Consider the following 16,468-nt stretch of genomic DNA (forward strand, 5'->3'; position numbering starts at 1 on the left):
GTTTAGAGTGAGCTGGTTTTAATTCGTTTTTAAGTGATTAAAAATTATACAGTCACCAGCAAATGCACGCATTCTTACTGGATGCCCTTTTGCGTCCACAATATTATCACAAAAATCAGGTAAAGCCCCAAAACGCTCCGTTGTGGAACCCTAGGGGTTGTTGGAGCAGCGTCCGATAGTTTCCATTAACTTCTAAATATTGATTTCGATCCGTTAGATATCAATAGATTCAGCACACTAGTAATTTTGGCAATCCAATGTGTCCTATAGGACACATTGGACACATTGGATGGCCAAGATTTATTGGATTGCCAAAACTTCCAAAATTTATGAACTATAGTTTATAAATTCTTTTATAATTTATTGATTGATAAAATTTATAAATGCTTTCCAAAACTCTAAAGATATTACGTCTACTTGGGCAATTTTATCAAGAGTACAAACAAGGAAATAACTCCGTCTGACGGTTGAGAGCCCCTTTTTTGAAGCCCTGCTTAAATGGGGTTAGTACGTTGGGCTGTTCTAGAAATTCAGATATGCAGTCTATCAAGATGTGCTCGATTAATTTGCAAGATCGCGATGCGATTGAAATTGGACTGTAGTTTGAAACGGAAAGTGGGTCACTTTTTTTAGTATTCGAACGACGCGTGCCGGTTTCCAGTCCAACGGAACAAAAGTGGTTCTGACTGATGTCTACAAAATAACAAAAAAACTTGTTTAAGGGTTCAACATATCTCCGGAGTATTTGGTGTGCCATCGGTTCCGGATGAGGATATCACGGTTAGCGTTAGCAATCAAGGCAGAAAGCTGGGCTAGTTGGTGTGTCATCATTATTCAAAAGACTAGCGCAAAATAGCAGGGACAAAGAGAGAGAAGACGACAGGACGAGCGCTAATCTCTCTGGAGCGCTAATCGCTCGTCCTGTCGCCTTCTCTCTCTTTGTCCCTGCTATTTCGCGCTAGTCTTTTGAATAATGATAGCGTTAGAAGCATGTTGACTACTCCATGGTATGCTACAATGTTAATATCTGACAAGGGTGACTGGATACTATCGGCTGAATGGTTAGAAGAAGGCGAGAAGACATTGACAAACTCATGAATAAGGTTTTGTTATTATTAGACAGCATACATTACAAGGAAAGATTATACAGGTGGAGGTCCCGAGGTCAAAGACTGTAATGGGATAGCGTCCAAGGGCGTATTACGGCTGTTATCGAGACACGATTTTGGTACACGATTTGTTCACTACAGCGAAGGTGTATATGGCTAGGGCATTTCCGACGTCCGCGAACAACCCGCGAACGAGCTCGCTGGCGCCACTCGGCGCAGCCGTGCGATCGCACTCGTGCCACTGCTCACGCGTTCGTCGTCTCCTTCCACAGCTAGCTCCGTTGCCGCTCACAATTCCAGCGTACAATTTCATTTCTATGCTGTCGTCGTAATGGGGTTGGCACGTTAAAATTTTCCAGCGAAGCTTGTATTGGATCACAAGTGGCATTGTTGTGGTCACGCAAAAAAAAAAAAACAGTTGCTCGCAGAGCAGAGCAGCTGCGGGAAAGGGCGGCTTGATGAGTTGACAGCTGCGCCGGTGCCGGAGCGTGATGCGCGACTCTCGCGCGTCCCCAGATATCTTGTTTTCCCCCATCTCCTGCAATCCCGCTTCGCCGCGTGGCCTGCGTGACGCCCGCGGCGGTCGATGTGGTTGAAGCGCAGTGCGAGAGATGGCGCGAGTGTTGCGCTGCTACCGGCGGGGTTACTTGGGTGCGGGAGCGGAAGGCGCTTCCTCTTTGGGACGGAACAGCAAGCGGTACGGACGTGCCGTGCCGCGCGTGCGCCGACCCACGCTTCTGCGAGACCGTCTCGCGTGGCCGCCTTCGAAAGCGCCACCGTTCGCGTCACCGTACACGCGAACGACCAGGCGTTGGGATCCAGCATGGGGCGGACATATTCGCTCGCTATCCGGTCGCGGTGAGTCGGACTTCTAGATTTGTCGCGCGCCCATCGGCCAGTTTTGTGGATATATCAACTCGGCTAGCAGGCATTGATCTATGAAAGGTGCAATAAATGCCCTTGTGACTGTTTGCACTACTGTATTGTCGTTCCTTTGTCCCAAGAGTACGGAGCAGTCACCCACAGTCGGCAAAGATTCCAGCTGCATCGGCGTGCGCTCGCGGCACGCACGCAACCAGTCAGAGCCTTTTTGCTTCCGCCGGGGGAGGGAAAGGGCAGGAAAGAGTATCGCGCGCTTTGCGCTGGCTTCGTCTCGGAAAACGGATGGGACGGCCACGCGTTCTGCGTTCCCCTGAGGAACGGGCAACGTAAGACGAAGCGGCGACGAGAACTCGCCCGTGAAAGGGCTCACGGTCGGCGCGCCAATCCAGCCGTTAGAGCCGTCCGAGCACAGGCAATCCGACAAAAACGAGATCCCGAGCTGAGGGGGCGGGAGGCTGAAGCAATACGGCGCCGTTACCAGTGGGTTAACCAAGCCCCGGCCCTCAGTCCCCAGCAGCTGCGAAGCAACTGACCACGGCGGCGGTCAGACCTGCGACGCAGCAGAGGGTGCTAAGAATCCCTGGCTCCGGACAGGTCGCCATTGGAATATGAACCTGGCAACGTTTAACGCTAGAGCGTTATCTAGTAAGGCGAGTCTAGCAGTGATATTGGAGGAATTAGAGGGCAGTAAATGGATTATAATAGGGCTCAGTGAAGTTAGGAGGCCAAAAGAAGCATATCAAGTGCTAAAAAGCGGGCACGTCCTGTGCTACCGGGGCTTAGCGGAGAGACGAGAACTAGGAGTCGGATTCCTGATTAATAAGGATATAGCTGGTAACAGGCACGTACCCAGGGGGGGGCCCGGGGGGGCCCGGGCCCCCCCCCCCCCCCCCGCAATCAAGTGGCATACCCCCCCCCCCCTCCCCACCCACTCCACCACTCCTCACACATTCCTAAAGCGCTGCCAGATTAATGTTGAGACTTGGCAGCTGTTCATCGGTCAGCCTTATGCTGCCTTTTTCACTCCTTTTATATGGCGGTAGTTATCGGCATCTCTTGTAATGTGAAGGACAGTTTTCTCATAGATTCCGCACCCACGCGATTAACTCGAGATGCGCTCAGTTGTCACCATCTATTCAACCGTCACGCGCATAGCTGTTGCTTTTGTTAGTTCAACCTTCTTTGTTTAGGCTGATCCTGGGACCAGGAGAGGGATGCGGCAGTTACTCAGCTGGTCTGTACTCTAATGGAACGAGTTGCGGCCGGACAAAACACCAATTGCGTTTAACATTTCCCTTTGCTTCATTATTTCCTTGAGTTACGGCTCGCCGGGACGCTGGCAGATGCCCGGAACCATATACACGTGATATAGGTTAGATAAGGTGGGAAATAAAATAATGTGAAAGAACGTCCATCATGAAGCCCTGCAATAACCCTTAAACCCACAAGCAAGATGACTGTCGCCCGTTACCTCGTCTGTTTTCCCTAATTGTATAGCACTTTTTGTGCAAAATTGGAAACCGGAAACAAAAATCACAAGGAGTTGAGAAATTAAACGATCTACTAAGGGAGAGAGCCAACGCAACAACCAAACTGCAAGCAAAAGCGAATAATAAAAAAAGTTAGCCGTTGTTTATGAGAATATTTATGGATCAACCTCTTTTTATTTAAAAAGGAAGTAGAGAAAACGCCGCCGGAAGTGGAGAATAATTACTTGCTTTGAATGACGCTTCTACAGTTATCGGTCGAACCGCCTCACGTAGCCACTTCTCTGCTGGGCTTATGTGGGTGTTTTTCTAACCTTTCTCAGTGAGCGCAGTACGTCTAGAATCGCTGAGTCCTGCGCTCTACGCGGTTGTATGGGACTGGCGGCCGCACAGCGTTACGCAATTCGCGGAACTGTCAAAACTGATCCACAAGACGAAAATAACTGATATTCGAAACTATAACATGTGAAAGACTGAAGAAGCCGTAAAAAAATAAACGCAGTCTGAAATCAGTAAAAAAGAAACCTGGCATAGTACAAACCATGATGTATGCACTAAACGATAAGAGGGATAGTATCATAAGCAATCTCGAAGATACAGTAAAAGCAGCGGAAAAATTCTAAGCTGACCTGTATACAGTACCCAGAGGAGTCACGATACCTCAATTAGAAACAGTAATGAACAGGATACAGAAACTATCCTATAACTAGCGATGAGGTCAGAAGGGCGCTGCAAGACATGAAACGATGAAGAGCAGGAGGAGAAGGTGGAATAAGTCCATTTAATCAAAGATGGAGGAGACATAATGCTTGGAAAACTGGCGGCTCTTTATACGAAGTGTATATCGACTGCAAGGGTCCTAGAAAACTGGAAGAATGCAGACATTATACTAATCCACAAAAAAGGAGACGTTAAAGAATTGAAAAATTATAGGACCATTAGCTTGCTCCCAGTATTATATAAGATATTTACCAAAATAATCTCCAATAGAATAAGGGCAACACTGGATTTTGTCAACCAAGGGAACAGGCTGGCTTCAGGAAGAGATACCTTACAATGGATCACATCCATGTCATCAATCAGGCTATCGCGAAATCTGCAGAGTACAATAAGCCTCTCTATGTGGCTTATATAGATTACGAAAATGCATTTGATTCAGTAGAGATACCAGCAGTCTAGAGGCACTACGTAATCAAGGACTACAGAACGCTTACGTAAAAAGCTTGAAAAATATTGCTACATGCGTGTGGTATTTGTTTGTTTGAACGAGGTGCGTGGGCGCCATCACTTAAGAAAAGAGGTGGAAGAACGAACTGGGCTCGCGCTGTGAATCTAACCGGTCAGCGCTGCAACCGTTGTTGTAAATATAATCTGTAAATAGTTTCTCGTCTTACTGGCTCGTCCTTCGCGTAAGAATATATACAGAGGTTCTACAGCTACCTTAATTCTACACAAGAAAAGCATGGAGATACCTATAGGAAAATGGGTCAGAGAGGGAGACACAATTTCTCCAAAGCTATTCACTGCGTGCTTAGAAGAATTCAAGCTATTAAACTGGGAAGGCTTGGGAGTAAAGATCGACGGCAAATATCTCAGCAACCTTCGGTTTGCCGATGACATTGTTCTATTCAACAACAATGCAGACGAGTTACAACAAACGATTGGAGACCTTAACAGAGAGAGTGTAAGAGTGGGGTTGAATATTATTATGCAGAAGATGAAGATAATGATAAATAGCCGGGCAAAGGAACAAGAGATCAGGATCGCCAGTCGGCCACTAGAGACTGTGAAGGAGTACGTTTACCTAGGTCAATTAATCACAGGGAACCCTGATCATGAGAAGGAAATTCACAGAAGAATAAAAATAGGTTGGATCGCAAACGGCAGACATTCCCAGTTCCTGAGTGGAAGCTTACCATTATTATTGAAAAGTAAGGTGTGCAATCAGTGCATTTTGCCAGTGCTGACATATGGGGCAGAGAATTGAGAATGAGTTAAGGACCGCGCAAAGAGCGATCGAACGAAGATTGCTAGGCATAACGTTAAGAGAGAGAAAGAGAGCGGTTTGGATCAGAGAGCGAACGGGTATAGACGATATCCTAATTGACACCAAGGGGACAAAATGTAGCTGGGCAGGCCATGTAATACGCCGGTTAGATAACCGTTGGACCATTAGGGTTACAGAATGGGTACCAAGAGAAGGAAAACGCAATCGAGGACGACAAAACACTAAGTGGAGCGATGAAATTAGGAAATTCGCGGGCGCTAGTTGCAATCGGTTGGCGCAGGACAGGGGTAAATGGAGATCGCAGGGAGAGGCCTTCGTCCTGCAGTGGACATAAAACATGATGATGATGATGATGATGATGATGATGATGATGGAGGTGGTGGCCCCCCCCCCCCCCGAAAAAAAATCCTGGGTACGTGCCTGGCTGGTAACATACAGGAATTCTATAGCATTAACGAGAGGGTGGCAGGTCTTGTTGTGAAACTTAATAAGAGGTACAAAATGAAGGTTGTACAGATCTATGCCGCTACATCCAGTCATGATGACCAGGAAGTCGAAAGCTTCTATGAAGACGTGGAATCGGCGATGGGTAGAGTGAAAACAAAATACACTATACTGGTGGGCGACTTCAATGCCAAGGTAGGCAAGAAGCAGGCTGGAGACAAGGCAGTGGGGGAATATGGCATAGGCACTACCAATAGCAGGGGAGAGTTATTAGTAGAATTTGCGGAACAGAATAATATGCGGATAATGAATACCTTCTTCCGCAAGCGGGATAGCCGAAAGTGGACTTGGAGAAGCCCGAATGGCGAGACTAGAAATGAAATAGACTTTATACTCTGAGCTAACCCTGGCATCATACAAGATGTGGACGTGCTTAGCAAGGCGCGCTGCAGTGACCATAGGATGGTAAGAACTCGAATTAGCCTAGACCTGAGGAGGGAATGGAAGAAACTGGTACATAAGAAGCGGGTCCATGAGTTAGCGGTAAGAGAGAAAATAGAGGGATTCTGGATCAAGCAACAGAGCAGGTATTCGGCTTTAACTCAGACAGAGGACCTTAGTGTTGAAGTAATGAACGACAATCTTGTGGGCATCATTAAGGAGTGTGCAATAAAAGTCGGTGGTAACTCCGTTAGGATACGAGTAAGCTATCGCAGGAGACGAAAGATCTGATCAAGAAACGCCAATGTATGAAAGCCTCTAACCCTACAGCTAGAATAGAACTGGCAGAACTTTCCAAGTTAATCAACAAGCGTAAGACAGCTTACATAAGGAAGTATAATATGGATAGAATTCAACATGCTCTCAGGAACGGAGGAAGCCTAAAAGCAGTGACGAAGATACTAGGAATGGGCAAGAATCAGATGCATGCGTTAAGAGACAAAGCAGGCAATATCATTACTAATATGGATGAGATAGTTCAAGTGGCTGAGGAGTTCTATAGAGATTTATACAGTACCAGTGGCACCCACGGCGATAATGGAAGAGAGAATAGTCTAGAGGAAATTGAAATCCCACAAGTAACGCCGGAAGAAGTAAAGAAAGCCTTGGGAGCTTTACGATAGGTAGTGAGGCACTAGAAGTGGTAAGGGAATACATCTACTTAGGGCAGGTAGTGACCGCGGATCCGGATTATGAGACTGCAATAATCAGGAGAATAAGAGTGTGCTGGGCTGCATTTGACAGGCATTCTCAGATCATGAACAGCAGGTTTCCATTATCCCTCAAGAGAAAAGTGTATAAGAGCTGTGTCTTACCAGTACTCACCTACGGGGCAGAAAAGGGCTCTATTTAAATTAAGGACGACACATCCAGCTATGGAAATAAGAATGACGGGTGTAACGTTAAGGGATAAGAAAAGAGCAGATTGGGCGAGTGAAGAAACGCGAGTTAATGACATCTTAGTAGAAATTAAAAAAAAAAAACAAATGGGCATGGAGGACATGTAATGAGGAGGGAAGATAACCGATGGTCATTAAGGGTTACTGATTGGATTCCTAGGGAAGGGAAGCGTAGCAGGGGGCGGCAGAAAGTTAGGTGGGCAGATGAAATTAAGAGGTTTGCAGGGACAACATGGCCACAATTAGTACATTACCGGGGTAGTTGGAGAAGTATGGGAGAGGCCTTTGTTCTGCAGTGGGCGTAACCAGGCTGATGATGATGATGATGATGATGATGATGATGATGATGATGACGCCGACGACGATAATGATGATGATGACGATGATGAAACCCTCGTTATTAAAACACGTAGAATGTTCCCATGGTGTCCTATAGCTAAGTGAACTGAATGTATCAACGATCTCAAATTTTGTGGAAATGAGAAATCTTATAACGATGATGGGCGACCAATGTTTGGAGCTAATGGAGCTAATTACAGGTTATGTAAGTAATCCCTGACTACTTGTTTTCATCCGGTTTTCACTTCTAAAAATAAATGTGTTGAAGGTTTCTTCGGTGTCATCGGCGAAGTAGATGTGGTTTAAGCTAGATGTGATTTAGGAAGAACCAGTTCGACGACCAACCGTTTTCGGAAGAAAGAAGTTTAAAACATCTACGCGACTTAACATCGCATCAGAAGGCCGTCCAAGTGGTACTGCGCTTGAGGAGACGAAGGGCCCTGTGTGAACGCCTGTGATTGGAACGCCTTTTTTCTGTTACCTAGCTGTTTTCATTTTCTCTTCCTTTTTCTTCTTTTTTCTTTCTCCTCTCGCTTATTCTCGTTTTTAAAAACCATATAGGCCCCACCGCAGTGCAGGACAGAAAACCGGAAACTCGCCTCTGGTTAACCTCCCTGCCTTTCTCTCTCACCACAGCTTCGCTCCGCATTCTCTGACTTAGCTTTTCGCATCTTTTTCTCTTTTGTTTCTTTTAAAGGAGGCATCCCGTTTCATAAGTAGCAACAACCTAATGTTTATTGCATCTTCTGGACAGTAGACGAGGTGACCACGTATTGACGGCCCGCCGTGGTTGCTTAGTGGCTATGGTGTTGGGCTGCTACGCACGAGGTCGCGGTGTCAAATCCCGGCCACGGTGACTGCATTTCGCTGGGGTGAAATGCGAAAATGCCCGTGTACATAGATTTAGGCGCATCTTAAACACCCCAGGGGGGTCCAAATTTTTGTAGTCCATCACTACGGCGTGCCTCATAATCAGATCGCGGTTCTGGTACGTAAAACCCCATAATCTAATAACCTAATCTAAGTTTAATTGTGGAAGCGTTCACTAAAGACGCAACGACATCAAGCAAAAAATAAAAACATAGTAATCACTTTAAAAGTGCAGTAAACAAAGCGCGATTGCTTATCTTCTCCGTCAAACAGCCACGATCCACCGCCGCCGTCACTCTTGCTCGTGAAGCAGCACCGGCAACTAAGCGGGTGCCTGGCGATGTTTTGTGCTTTTTAAAGTACCAAACTATGCAAAGTTGTTTCAAGACATCGCTGACAGAAGTGTTAAATCCCGATCAAGAGCGCAAATGCGACAGCGCGCGCGCATAGGTGCAGACGGGCGAGCCCGCCTGCGCTTCGCAGCCTTGGCGACAGGCGGCGTTGTCGGCGTTTTGCGCATGGCGTATACAGGGAAACCAGTTTGTGGTGCAGAGTTGAGAATTTGGGGAAAGGAAGGAGGGTGCATGTTGAATGAAATTGAATTCTAGGGCTTTACGTACCAAAACAACGGTCTTCAACATTATTAGGCACGCCTAGGAGGTAACTCCGGATTAATTTTAACCACCTGAGACCGTGCACCTAAATCTAAGTATACCTATACACTAGCATTTTTATTGCGAAAGCAATACTGCTCGCACTTTCGGCCCATCGGTGGTCGTGGCGCTTCCTTACACAGCTGCGCGTCACATGACCGTGTGACGTCACGCCAGACGAGAGACGGGGCCCCAGCTCGCGGCAATGATGGTGGAGGCGAAGCCATGCGCGCCGCTGCTGCGGCGCTACCGAGAGAGGGCGCTCGCTGGTGTGACGTCACGCTAGGAGGATAAATGGGGCTACAGCTCGGCTCCTCGCAGTGGTCGGCACGCTGCCTTGCGCTATGTCGGATGATGTATAGCCATAAGTTTAACAAAGGGCAATCATGTCCACACCATCAGCCGAACCAAGGCGCAGCCAAGGGTATTGCTTTCGCAATCTTCCAGGCTTAACCAAGCTAAGCCTTCAGCCAATTTTTTCTCATTGCGCCCCCGTCGATATGCGGCCACCAGGATCCAAGCTCCACAGCGCAAGGCCACTGGTGACGGCGCATGTTAGGCGCGGTGTGCTGCTCACGTCGGCGGGTTATTTGCCGTATAACACTCGTTCTATTTTTAGATACGTGCCTTGCTGTACTGTGTCAAGTCGTAACCAAAGCTGGCACTGTGTTCACTCAACTCTGTTGGAGTTCAGTGGCCTGTTCAATTCAGGGGCGGAAACTGGTCAAGTTTTAGGTTTGAAGGTTTGTTGCGGGTGTTGCTGTAAATTACGTGCTGCACCATTCGAAGACGTCGCACAGGCGTTATGTACGCGTCTTTTCACCATGATTTCATGCCGCCTTTAGATTTCCAGGAAACTAGATTCATGTTATTAGTCATATGGCGGGCAGCTTGAAAGAAATGGGCTTTCATTACGATAAGTATAAAATTATTTTGACAAGTGCTCGAAAGCTTCGCTGAAAATTGAGCTGTGCTTGTGCACAAGTTGGTTGAGCGAATGGGTTCTTTTTTTCAGTATGGCTCTCACTTGCGGGGCCAAGTGCGCCAAAGCCCTGCTGATCACCTTTAATCTCATATTCTGGGTAAGCGAGCCTCTTTGCCCTTCCTTCTTTTTCTGGTTGTTTTACTGAACGCATGCGCATTCGTCGCCACGGTAACAAAGTCATAAAGCACACGAGCTTTACAAGCGTTGTGCTCTGGCTTTGTTGGTACGACATCTGGTACGACAAGCTGATCTACAGTGAAATTCAGGCGCATTTATAACACTTCCTGGAAAGCAACAGGAAAAAAAATATTTATGCACATCCCACGCACTGTCGGAATCGATGTAAACGAAGCTTTCTGTGCTGTTTGCTTTGATTGACGATAATTAATGGCGATGTTGACGGTAATGTTTAATTTCTTCAACGTTTTGTCCAACACAAGAGTGGCGAGTTGATGTTAAACGTTACCTTGCGTGCACCACTGCTCTTCGTCTGAGTAGTACCCAAAACACAAAGGGAGAGGTGTTTGCTTGAGGCGTTGTGCGCTTTATTTCATAACCTCTGAGAGGGTTTAGCATTGTCATTGCCTCACATGGCACATCTCATCGTGGCAGAAGCATTAAACTTGAATTGGATTATGGGCTGTACGTGCCAAAACCGTAATCAAATTATGAGGTAAGCCGTATTTGGCGCACTCAGGATTAATTTTGGCACCGTGGTGTTCTTTAACGTGTACCTAAATCAAACGAGCGTTTCTTATTTTGCCCCCGTCGAAATGTGGCCGCCTCGGTCACATCCGTGACCCCGACCAATGCCATAGCCGCAACGCTATCGCTTCCGTTGTGTCGCCTAGACCCCGTGGGGCGCTTTACGCTATGCTTCTGCACGGCCGGCGTAAGTTATCCAGCACGATGCGTTGGCGGGCTAGTTGGTGCGAATCCCTAGCTACTTTGTTCAGAGCAAAACAACAGACCCAAGAAAGACGATAGGACAAGGCGCTACCCTCAACTGACATCATTTTATTGCATCACTACCTTATAAAGATCAGGATCTAAAGGAACATGAGCAGTGAGCACCCATGAGCAGGAACCACCAACATCCGATCACCAGAGCGCACTCATGCGAAAAAATAAAAAAAAACAATATTCAGCACTGTACAAGGTTAAAAAAGGCACACTAATGCACTGCGACCCCAATGACTGTATGAAGAAATCATCCGATAAATTTCGGGCGGTGGTATCATGGCTCTTTTTGAAAATCGTAGTATTACGAAACATCGCTTTGCACTTGCATATTTTACAATGTTGAGCTAAATGGAACCTTTACCTGTCGGTATGGATCAATCATGTTCTCTAAGGCGCTCGTTAACACAGCGGCCTGACTGCCCTACATGCACTTTGCCACATGACAACGGAATCGTATATACCACACCGACGCTACAATCTACAAACGTTGCGTGGTTCTTTTCACCATCTTGTTTTTTACTTGTTTTTGAAATACAGCTACACAACATTGGCAGTTTCTGAGGAGCAGAAAACACTATTGGAATTTGGTAGCTAGTGGCGACATTCTTTAGATTGTGAGCCACTCTATAGCAATGCGGTACAGCTTCAGGCATCTTCTTTTGTGTAACACAGTTACTTTTGTGACACTTCCCTTTTAGTTTCTGAAGCGATACCTCAGAGATTGACGTCATCACCACACTTGGTTAACCCGCAGCCTGCAGCCTATTTACCTCTGCAATGAAACTCTGGTTCGCAGTGTGATGGCAGGATTTCATTAACGAAGATTCTAGACACATCAAAGCAATGGCGCGTTTCACAACCTTGAAATGAAACGCGCCATTACTTTGATGTGTCTAGAATCTTCGTTGTACAAGGGGAGTAGAATCTACCCCCTTGCCTTTGTATAGGAGCTGTGAGCGAAGAGTGGCAAGGCTGTCATTCACTCGTTTCGCGACTGCGTCGGTTCTACCAATTCCCTACCTCCTCTCCTCCCTCCTCTCCTCCTTCCTCTCTTCCAGTCTTTCTAGCTTCCCTCTGTGTGTGCTGTGTGTGGTGTTTTGGCACCGTAAAAATTGAGTATAATGAATCAATACCAACTTGCCCAGCAAGAAGTTCTCGTTTTACATCTGGACTTGCACGTTGGTCGAAAGGTAAGCGCTTGCGGGGGGTCATGGATAATTACAGCTCCAGAGGCCATTGTGAACATTCAACATGGTGCGGTCTAAACGAGTTCCTCCTGTCTCTTCTCTACCACCCTTCTTCCATCTACATACACATCCCGAACCACTCCCCGACGCGGTGTGCCGGACAACAGTGCCACAGCAGCAACAGCAGCAGCAGCAGTGGGGAAGTTGAAGAAAAATGCAAAGAAAGCTTTGGTTTGAAAGTCGCAGTTTAGCCCGCAAAGCGAAGCATCGATTGCGATAGCATAGGTGTCAGCGCGCACTCGCAAACATGAACACTTCACACACGATGAGCGCGGATACTTAGAACCCCTTAAACTTCCTATAGTAGCGGCACGCTTTGAAGAACGCCGCCTCCTCCTCGCGCGCTTTGACCGAGGACGCCGCCGCGTCGCTATTGACCTAATAGCATCACGTGGGCCCTTGCACCGTGCATCAGCGCCATTTTTGCTCGAGAAGCGTCTACGGAGTGGCGAGGAGCGTATGTTGGCGCCGTTGCTACGCTCGAGCAGTGCAGGAGGCGCCACGGTCGTGGAGGGAGAGTGAAAGAGAGGAGAGACAAGGAGGAGTGAAGGCGGAGAGTGCCGTTACTTTACGAAGTTTAAGGGGTTTTACGGACACTCGCTGTCAAAACGCTGGTGTGGGCAACGCGGCAGGAGCAACGAGCGAAGTGACCTTCTTGCGGGCTATCGCTTCAACGCAAGAGCGGCGAGCATACAGCGCGCACGAATGTATGAGCCGTCTGTAGATCATTTTCAAGATAGGGCAGGTGCGACCGCGCGCCGCCGCGCAAAGTACGCACTCGTTCGCGGAGTCGAAGCCGCCCTCCGCCGCGGCCTTTCGCGCGACGGAACGACAGAACACAGCGCGTTTGCTCTCCGCTTCGTTTGCGCGTGCCAGATTGAGCCAGGATCGTCGGCGTCCCTCGCGTGCATTCACTCGCACATACAGCATACGACATGCGGCGACGGTGTTATCGCCATTGCACTTCATACGGAATGTCACGGCGACGGCGACGGCGAAAATGCGCTTGGAGTGTCCACATAATTGATATCGCAATAAAAAGTCGCAGTTTAGCCCGAAAAACGCAGCATCGATTGCTGCAGAAAATTAGTAGATAGCTATGTGAAGTAAACATAATAGTTTTATCTACCGTATCAACTTGTAAATCTTCGCTTACTAAATGAGCAAGCATGATGTCACGCGCGCACAAGCAAGCATGAACACATCTTACTCGAAGACCGCGCTTACTCGCTGCCAAAACGCTGGAGGGAGAAAGAGCGGCAGCACCAGCGAACGAATTGACCTTCGTGCTGCCCCTCACTTCAAAGCGAACTCAACGGCTAGAACAGAGCGCACAGGAAGCTATTAACGCTCGGTGCACCTAGCCCACGTGACCTAGGCGTTGCACTCCTCGCAGATCGCTTTCAAAATAGGGCCCGGGCCACCCGGCCGAACTACCCGCAGCGGTGCCCTAGGTGCGACGGAAGACGCCGCGCTTCCTCCCCGATTTCTTCCTTTACGCGCGAGCCACAATCGTCGACTCACCCTCGTACGTTTGCACTCGCACAGCGTACGGCCACGATGTTATCACCTTTCGGCTTTGCACGGAAATCACGGCGATGCCGACTACGACGGCAGAAATGCGCCCGTAGCACGGAGAAAGAATGAGAGGAGGCGAAAATACGGGCGAGTTCCAGCACGATGTCACACTGTGTGAGGAGGAGACGCGCAGCTTCAGGCGCAATATTGGCGAACTAATGGCGAACGGAGGCGCAGCGTCCCTTGCGGTGCCTCAAGAAACTTTATTTTTCCTCGTGATCGGAGCGGAGCGCGCTCTAATGTTGAACGTAGTATGGCATGACCTGGCGGCAGTCATCTGAGTTGGTTGGGTAGCGCAAAGAAGACGCTGCCCCTTATAGAGTAACACGGGCCTCGCTCGTCTTGTGTTTTGTTTGGAGTTATAGGCGCAATCCTCGCACTTGAAAAGTGCTTGACAAGTACGTAGGACGCTCTGCGCTACTGCATGTAACACATGTGGAAAGTGGGCGTTCTTTGTCCTACATACCGTGCCGGTGGACCCAGCGCCTGCGTCGGACCACGATGAGTATCGGGTGGTTGCCAAGCGTCGTCACCGCCGTTATTGTTGCGTGGGGAATTTTCATGAGTGCCATGGGACTGACACTCTGGAGTTTTGAACAGGTCGTGCTTCCACTTGGTGACCAGCGACGAAATTTGCTGTGTAGCACACAAGTCGCTGTCACTCGGCTGGACAGCCGGCCGCGCTTGCTTTGTTTGTCTGTTCAAGCTTCACTTCTGATTTTATTTTCGTCTTCAGTTACCGGAAAATGTGCCTCCGCTCGCTGAGAGTAGCCTGTGTATTATCTCGTCGAGAGTGCACCCCATTCTTCGCGTAACCATGTTAAAATACAGGTGGATGTATAAAACTGCGGATGGTGTTTTAGTTTCTTCACTTTTTTAATTAAAACTACCATGCACCGGGAGAATTACCGGGACCTAAAAGCGATTTCCGCTGTTGAAGCGGTCCACGTAACCTTGTAAATATATATTGTTACGGGAAGGAAAAAGCGTACGGCTATTCACAGATGGCTTTTAATGGCGGAGCCAACAAGTGTCGAGCATAGACAAAAACCTAAACTCTTCTTCGTCGTCTTCAAGGCCACCATGAGCGTCCTCCTCTTCCCACATTACAGACTGTGACGTCACCCCGTCGCAAAAAGCACCTTAGTTGTGCGGCTCATCGGTCCGAGAAAGATGCGGTTCGAGACGGCTGACCCGGATGACGTCAGAGAAAGGCACGGTGCCGTCCAGTGGAGACACTTCATATGTGACAGGAGTCACCTGGCGGAGGATGCGGTAAGGGCCGTAGTACCGCGAGAGGAGTTTCTCGGTGGAGGTGGGCTCACGCGGTAGACAAATGTCTTCGCACATCGATGAAGCTGCTGTATTGAGTAGACGCGTAGACTGTTCAACTATGCGGCGGCTCTTCGCGTCTTCAAAGCGGCGACATTCGTTAATCACCTCATTGACCGTTGTTATATTCTTGTAAACAAGCAGGTTAAGCGCGTCGTCCGCAATGCCTTTTAAAACGTGGCTGACCTTGTCTGCCCCCGCCACATTATTATCCACCTTGCGGCAAAGAGCGAGGACGTCCTGGATGTACGCCATGTAAGAGTCAGTGGACGTCTGTGCAAGGGTCCCAAGATCCTTCTTAGCAGCATGTTGGTGGCCGACGGGCTTACCGAACAAATATCTAAGCTTCTGTTTCCACTGGTCCCAACTTGTAGTCCTTCTTCACAAATCTCTAAGCTTCTGTTTCCACTGGTCCCAACTTGTAGTCTCTTCTTCATGTGTCTCGAACCAGACCCGTGCTGTTTTCTTTAGGGAGAATATAACATTAGCCAGCATAAGCGTGTTATCCCACTTGTTGTGTGCGCTGACCCGTTCGTAATTCTGCAACCAGTCATCAACGTCCAGGATTGTAGGTAACCTCGCGGTGATGAAGGTTGCGTGCGCCTGCTGTTTGGCGACACAGAATACGGCAGCGCGTGAGTTGATGGACCTCGTCGGCGCGCTGGGCGAACATCGCAGCATCCGTGTGAAACATTTCCAAGTTGGGAAGGAGCATGGCGTCGAGCATCGTGGTGAACTCTCGACCGTGGGTTAAGCCAAAAATGGTGAATCCCGTATTTTCTTGAATTGCGATATTGCATGAAAAAGTGACGTAAGGAAGGATATCGTCCCAGATCTTGTGGTCAGTGGATACATAGATAGCATATCCGCGATCGTTTTGTTCAGGCGTTCGGGCAGCCCATTTGTTTGGGGGTGGTAAGCCGTCGTTTTGCCATGTGCAGTGCCACTTAGCCTCAAGGCTTCCTGTAGCATCTCTGCGGTTATATCTGTCCCACGATCAGTAATGAGGACCGCTGGCGCTCCGTGACGGAGGACGATGCGGTGCATGAAAAATTTGGCGATGTCTGCTGCGGTAGCTTTCTAGAGTGCCTTTGTTTCGCAGTACCATGTTAGGTAATCGGTAGTTACCACAATCCATGGATTTCCAGACGACGACGTGGTCAATGTTCCT

At 48.3% G+C, this 16,468-nt stretch overlaps 2 protein-coding genes across 4 annotated transcripts in view; one reads left to right on the forward strand and one right to left on the reverse strand.

Annotated features, from left to right (window-relative positions):
- The window catches only part of LOC135919942 (CD9 antigen-like), an 82,869-nt gene that overhangs the window by 48,184 nt on the left and 18,217 nt on the right, over positions 1 to 16,468 (forward strand). For 2 of the 3 annotated variants that reach the window (XM_065453961.2, XM_065453964.2), the window contains exon 2: positions 10,208 to 10,274. In XM_065453961.2, coding sequence (XP_065310033.1) covers positions 10,208 to 10,274 — 67 coding nt within the window. Of the gene's footprint in view, positions 1 to 10,207; positions 10,275 to 15,077; positions 15,241 to 16,468 lie in introns of all 3 variants that reach the window. The other variant, XM_065453962.2, reaches the window with a different exon arrangement.
- Positions 1 to 16,468, reverse strand: part of LOC135919941 (uncharacterized) — a 78,010-nt gene that overhangs the window by 28,754 nt on the left and 32,788 nt on the right. The gene's annotated exons all lie outside the window — the stretch shown is intronic.

The sequence above is a fragment of the Dermacentor albipictus genome, chromosome 3 (assembly GCF_038994185.2).
Source record: "Dermacentor albipictus isolate Rhodes 1998 colony chromosome 3, USDA_Dalb.pri_finalv2, whole genome shotgun sequence".
NCBI lineage: Eukaryota > Metazoa > Arthropoda > Arachnida > Ixodida > Ixodidae > Dermacentor > Dermacentor albipictus.